At 45.8% G+C, this 6,685-nt stretch overlaps 2 protein-coding genes across 2 annotated transcripts in view; one reads left to right on the forward strand and one right to left on the reverse strand.

Annotated features, from left to right (window-relative positions):
- Positions 1-2,781, forward strand: part of PHALS_00906 (Epidermal growth factor-like domain) — a gene marked incomplete at both ends in the record, with an annotated part of 4,644 nt that extends 1,863 nt beyond the window's left edge. The window contains 3 exons of the mRNA XM_024730666.1: positions 1,390-1,458; positions 1,534-2,136; positions 2,585-2,781. Of these exons, the coding sequence (XP_024580921.1) occupies positions 1,390-1,458; positions 1,534-2,136; positions 2,585-2,781 (869 nt within the window). The remainder of the gene's footprint in view (positions 1-1,389; positions 1,459-1,533; positions 2,137-2,584) is intronic.
- A 253-nt stretch (positions 2,782-3,034) lies between these two features.
- Positions 3,035-4,927, reverse strand: PHALS_00907 (carnitine o-palmitoyltransferase; the record flags this gene model as incomplete). The annotated part of the gene is made up of 1 exon (XM_024730667.1): positions 3,035-4,927. The coding sequence occupies one exon, from the start codon at positions 4,925-4,927 to the stop codon at positions 3,035-3,037; it is 1,893 nt and encodes a 630-aa protein (XP_024580922.1).
- Between the last annotated feature and the right edge of the window lie 1,758 nt (positions 4,928-6,685).

Below are 6,685 nucleotides of genomic sequence, written 5' to 3' on the forward strand. Positions count from 1 at the left end.
CTTACGCTTCTTCAAAGTGCAAAGCTAAGGCGCCGCTGCAGTAGCCATCTCGACTTCTCTTACCCAGTTCAGGAGACTCTTCCCATCCTTACCCTCGAAGGTCTTGATTCTCACCATGAGCGACCTGGATCGGGAGGACTTATCCGTCGTCGACGGTGGCATCATCGACGCAGTTGACGCCAACATATTTTGCTGTAGGTGCTCTAGCAGAGCATTTTATTGCTGGAAACGGATATAGGCGCGCGTTTATTGCTTCGGGTCCTTGCAAAACAAAGTCCTCCACGCCCTCATAGCCCAGCAGGAACATCAGCTTATTAAGCCCGTCCTGCATGCCCCGGGGCAAATAGGAGTATTCCTCCATTTTCACAGAATAACGACTCAGGCGTAGATTGACTACGAGTGCTACCAAGTGCAGCGGGGCTGCCTTATCTATTTGCTTAGAGGAAGCTTACTAAGGCCACCGCCCTTACGTTCTATACTCGAACCAGTATGAGTGGAGTAAATCGCAATCCGCTAACTCCAAGAGTGTCCAAAACCTTAAACCAAGGTTTATGCACTCTTATGCTCAAAACTGAAACTTTGTTTTTTTGCTCAATCTGTGCAAAGCCGCCTTACCCTAGATTTATAGGGTTTACTAATAGAATAGTAAAACCTAATTCATATGCATAACTACTGGCAGTCCCACCACGTAGTGGCTTCTTGTTACAGTGTTGCCACACCATTGTAAGATAACACCGTCTTGTAATGCATAGATAGCCAACGTGTCACTTTGACTCTCCTATCCGTAAATTTAACCCGTACCGAGTACTAATCATGATACTTTAGCATGGTCCTGCTTCTTACCCCCATGTAACTTTTCTACAGCCGTCCATTGATTTGGCGGATTTGTACCGAATCATTAATTTTTATTTCGTTGGCCCATACCCTCCTCGCGATGTTCTCATTTGTGGAGTTTAGCCTTAACAAAGTGGCCTCGACCAAGTCAATTTATTACTTGCCACGCATTTTCCTCCTCTAGTTGGTAGACTAAGCCCTCAGTCCGCAAGTAGCGATCGGACACAATCGCATTTTCTCATGTGAAGCTAGAGTTGTCGCAGTCTCATGCCCATCTTACCATGAAATTTGTGATAAAATCCGTCATTCTGCAGCGCACCTTCCGTTACCGTACCGGTATTATTTTTTTCTGAATGTGGCGCGTCTCTTCTGTTGCCCAATATATTATGCAAGAGCTTAGCCACATTCAAAGCCTGTTCAGTAAAGTCCGCTCTCAGCGGTTTCGGACCCTGTACCTCCTTGGGCATTTGCACTTCCACACTCTCTGTCCCCTGCATACCACGGAAATGATCTGCATCCGCGTGCTGACTCTGTTTACTGTCACTTTATCCATAGGCGTGCTGGCGGACGACGACCCCGCCTATTACTGCGACTCGGACACGTATTGCGAAAAGAACTACCCAGGCACGGCTTGCATAACTGTTAACAATTACGGTGACGTTGTTTCAAAGTGTACGCCTAATACATCGAAACGCCCAGCTTGTCGTGGCGCCACGCCTGGTCTTTGCCCGTCTTTTCAAAGCGCAGACATTGGCTATCTAAACTCTCACTGCGTGTTCGTGTCTGAAGAGAATCTATCACTGGCATCAAGTGGTTCAGGCTCTGGTCGTCGACTCATGGGTGCAGCCTCGAACGCCTCTTCAGCCACTAGTAATAGTAGCAGCGCGTCAGATACCGCGGCATCCGGCGGAAGCACAGATGTGCCTTTGATTGGGAGTGATGACGACTCCAATGCACTGCACACTGTGACTATTGATGGAGAGAGTGTTAGCGGCCAATTTGTCTGCTTGGATGTGTCAGACTGTGCTAATAAGGCTGCTGATCCCAGCACATGCGAGCCCGCTACATGTCAATCTCCCACATCGAAAGAGGTGTGCACCTACCACGGCACTTGCACGTACAAGAACAAGAAAAAAATTGATAAGCGCAGCTGTATGTGCTACGCTGGATTTGAGGGTGACAAGTGCGAAAAGGAAATATCAAATGCATGTGACGTAGACTGCGGTACTGGTGGTGATTGTATTAATGGCGAGTGCGTGTGCAAAAAAGGCTTTGATGGAGAAGAATATGACGGCAAACAGGGTAAGCCCAATCAGCGATGCACTCGCTGCACTAACGATCTGGCGTGCCAAAATGGCAATACATGTAATATTGAGACGGGAAAGTGCATCTGTGGGCCCGGTTACACCGGCGACACATGTGGCGCCACGGAGGACTCGTGCACTACCCGTACAGATTGCGGTATCGGTGCATGTCAGGTTTTAACCAACGGATCGTCAGCATGCTTTTGCCCGAAATGTAGCCCCTCATGCGATTTGTGCGAGATAAATTTTGACGCCTCGTTCGATTGCTCGACATGCCCGACCGATTTTGCCATGACCATGCAGCATTCCAAACCACTGATAATTGCCTCGATGTTCGTCGCGGTAATGCTGGCCAATCTGGCGCTTTGAAAATCCACCACTTTTGGTATTGCCTACCACAAATAACGTGCTTTATAGGATATGCGCATTGCGAACTTCGTTCACAGGTGAGGCTAGACATGAGTACGATATAGAACGTGGTAACATCGTTTATATTACAATTTCCTTCAAGCAATGTATTTTTGCTGCCGCAATCATTGCAAATCAAATGTATTGTTTTATCAATATCTTTCGGCGCTCATCACACAAAGTTGTTGCTATTGCGCTATTACGTCTTTTGCAGATGAGTGTGCAGGGCGAATAGATATGCGCGAATGGTCGGAAGCTTTGGAAATATCCTTGATGAAAAATGTATCAATTAATTTATGCATGGGATATATTGTATTGCCATTGTCAAGCAAGCTCTAAGCTGCTTGCTCCAAAAGAACTACTGCAAGTTAATAGGCGCAACAGTTTGATTCAGCATTTGTGTTAGCGATAGTAAATTTCCACAGGAATGATATACTATTCGGCATTACCATGAATCACAACTAAATGGTTCGCCATTTTTTTCATGTTTAAAGAACAGGGTAGTCTGCAAGAGCTTTGATTGTATCGAGCGAACTTTTAAGTGCCAATTTCATCGCCCCACCATCTGAAATTTGGCTGTTCTTGAAATTTGTAAGGCTTATGTTGATGCTCTTGTCATGAAGCAGGTAACCCACGCCGTATCCGTGGGGCACAACGGCACCGAATGAGAAGTAGTTTAAAAACGGCATTGTGACGTTGCTTGAAGAGATTAGAAATCTCATGCTTTCGGCACGAACTGGAGATGTTAGAAATTTGCTATAGATCCCGGACAGGTTAGCAATGGAGTTTAAGGCGGTCAAATGGCGGTCAACACCAAATCCCTTTTGCGCCGCTTTAGCCATCTTCACGTGACGCCTTACGGCAGCAAATAATAGTTCACGTTGCGCTTTCTTGTCTACATCATTCTCTACACTCTTGACAAATGCTTCAGCAACAGGAGTTGCAGAACGAATCGTTTCCGTGCGCCCGTGATGAAAAAGGCGCGTCGAGCACGACTCATAAGTGGGGGCAATTTTTCCGTGCGTGCGGTAAAATGCTAATTGAAGCGCCATTTGCGCGATTCCATCCGGGCTAAGTTGCCACTGCTTACAGTTGCTTTTCGCAAAGTTTGTGTACACCAAATACTCCAAGTTCAGGTTACCAGCAAAGTCGGCAAAATGACTCTCAGCCTGTTTTACCTCTTCCACCAGGTTATTCGACAACTTCCAGCTAAGCTTTTTAGGCTTAGTGGCACCCGTGTATTCGGGTAATTCTTTAAGAGATGCAAACCCAGAGTCAGAGCCACGCATATCATGCCAACATTCTTGCAACCAGCGATTCCAGACCGTGCCGTCCGAAAAAGAGTGCTCAAAATTGATACTCAAGTGGCCATTCGGCTGTACCATTACTTGCAGTTTGTCAAACCAGCGATGGCGTCCCTGTCCATGCAATGACAATTCAATACACTGGCTCGCATCAGAAGGATTGCGATGCTCTAATACTAGGATAAACAGCGCCGAGTCGATGACTTCGAGCGTCTCGGCATTCAATGGGTGGTGCATCACCAGATCTTCTCGAATTTGTGCCCATGTGTCACGTTTCTCTGCTGTAAGTGTGGATAAATCCAGTTTATTGTAATCGTCCAGGAGCGACGAATTCAATGTGTAATCAAGCTGTTCTTCGAGCTGCCTCTGAGTGAGTAATTGCTTGCCATCGGGGCTGAGCACGTCCAGCTTAAAAAAGTCAAAGTTTGTCAAGACCACGATATGCGTTGCACGCGGGTGAGACTTAAGTATATCACTGCCCTTCTTGGGAACCTTAGCTGTGCCATACTGACGCGCAAAACCTGCCATGCACTGGTTTTTGTCCTGTTCCAGGTCGCTGTTCTTGACCTTAGTCCACCATTTGACCATGGAGCGCACAAAGGCAGCGCTACGAGACACCATGCCCTGAAGGTTTCCATCTGGTTCTTCGATTAGACCGTAAGAAGGGTTTACGTGAATTGGATTCTCATAGCGGCCTTCAAGGTACATTTTGTCCCATTCTTCCTCAATGTAGCTGAACGGGTAGGAGCGGCTCGTGGCCTGTTTAAGCTCGCGCTTAAGTAGAATTTCTTGAAGCTGGCGACCCTCATTGTCTTTAAAAGAATTTGCTAGCTCTGAGTGTATTTCCCAATCTTTGGTAGTCACTAATGGTCGCACAGTCTCTAGGTAACGCTGCACAGTCCTCTCGAGCTGTGGCACAGGCAAGCGCGGCAGGTTGTATTCATTAGTGAGGAGCATACGGTTAAACCAGCCAGGTTGCTGTACGCCGGCTGTGGAATACATGGCACCAAATCGGGCTGGAAGTGGACGCAGCGGTAACACACGCATAAATCGAAGATTCCGACCGATACGTTGCATTTTAATGTTCAATAGTCAGTAAAATTAAAAGGCGTTGTAATAAATTCACGTTGATGCCGTCGTGAGTGTGTTGCAGAATAGTAGTACTGAAAGTATCCTACTGAAAAGGCACTTGCCTCACTGACGCTACCTACTACATATGGGGCAAATCATGCAAAAGCAAGAGTTGCAATTCTTACTCGATTAGCAGCTATTTTTGACAAATCCTTGCGAACTCGGGATTGTTCACAACGATATGACGGAATTGCCCTGTCAGTGCTTCCTCAACTTAGTGAGTCTTGAGAACGGTGATATGGTGTAAGGAATGATGATATGAAATTTGCGCTCTCGCTGCTCGTGCGCAAGTCTCTGAGTACCGTTATTAGCAAATTTATCACAGATTGCTTTCTAGTTGTCCTTTATGTCGACAACTAGCCTCAATAATTTTTTGTAATCCAGTTATGGCCGAGTAGCTACCATTCGTCCGACTGACGTCGCTACTTTAAGATCTCTTGTCGATTGCCAATAGAGGGATTGTCAGTCGATCCTGTGCCCATCAACTGCACAATAAGCTTCAAATAGTCAGTCTTTTTACATATGATTGTCGATGAGATTTTTATCTGTTACTTTCGAGAGTGATCTTATGCGCGTCGTGCTCAGATACAACACCTAAGGTATTGAGTGATACACGCAACAGCGAGCATTTACCGGTTTGACTTTCCTGTATTAAGCTCGCCCTGGTGGAAAAAGGTAACAGTTTCGCCTGCGACATCAGTCACCTGTAATTGTGTCAAGGTTGTCATCGTCGTTATACCATCATGGAGTAGCTATGACTAAGTGATAAGCTGCGCCAAGCCAAGGGCATCAAAGGAAGCGCAATTTGTGAGCCTAGTTTCTTCAATTTTTCATTTTACTTTCCAGATGGGTTGCTGCGTTTAATATTTGTAAATTGATTTTTCCGATGAGAGTATAGAGCCCTAAAAATACAATATCTACCACCCCGCTACACAGATGATCTGAAAAATTCAAGGACGAATACATCTGGCCGGTTGCCGCAACAGAAGTTTCAACAATTCATCTTCGTCATCGATCTGTGGCAGCACACCATTACAAACAGGTATGCCGGAACATTCCGATGTGGCGAAAGCAAGAAGATCTCACGTGGATTGAAGAATCTGGCGGGCGTGTGCCCGGTAAAGCCGTTGGCCATTTTCGATCGATCGATTCTGCTGTGGACGGGACGTGGTGGCGAACACGAGCGGACAATAACCAGCTGCGTCTTTCAGGTGGTGGTCGCAATGAACAGTCTCCGTGCACATATTATGTGAACAACCTAGGTTTTGTTTAACTATATAACTTGCATAGTTGTATATTCCTCAATTCCGTTAAATTTAATTTGGAGGCACTTCTTGTACGGGGTTACACGAACCGTAATAGCAGGGGTGTGTGTGTCACACGAAATTTGCATGATGTGACCACACCCAAATTAAACATCGTACGGGGCTAGGTAGCCAGTAGTTATGCGTGTATTTAGATTTTACTATATATAGTTAGTATATTTAGAAAATCTAAACTTTCAAAATAAGGATAGAAATATAAATAAACATATGTTTGAAATTTAAACCGAAGAGTCGATTAGCCTTGGGAATGCAATAATCACTCTTGGAGTAAGCGGATTGCGATTTGCCAACCCATACTTGGTTCTTGTAAAGAACGACAGGTCGGTGACCTAAAGTACGCTTCCTCAAGCGTTTTGCTACGGCAGCCCCGCTGCACTTG

Source organism: Plasmopara halstedii (genome assembly GCF_900000015.1).
Source record: "Plasmopara halstedii genome assembly, contig: Scaffold_1211, whole genome shotgun sequence".
Taxonomy (NCBI): Eukaryota; Oomycota; class Peronosporomycetes; order Peronosporales; family Peronosporaceae; genus Plasmopara; species Plasmopara halstedii.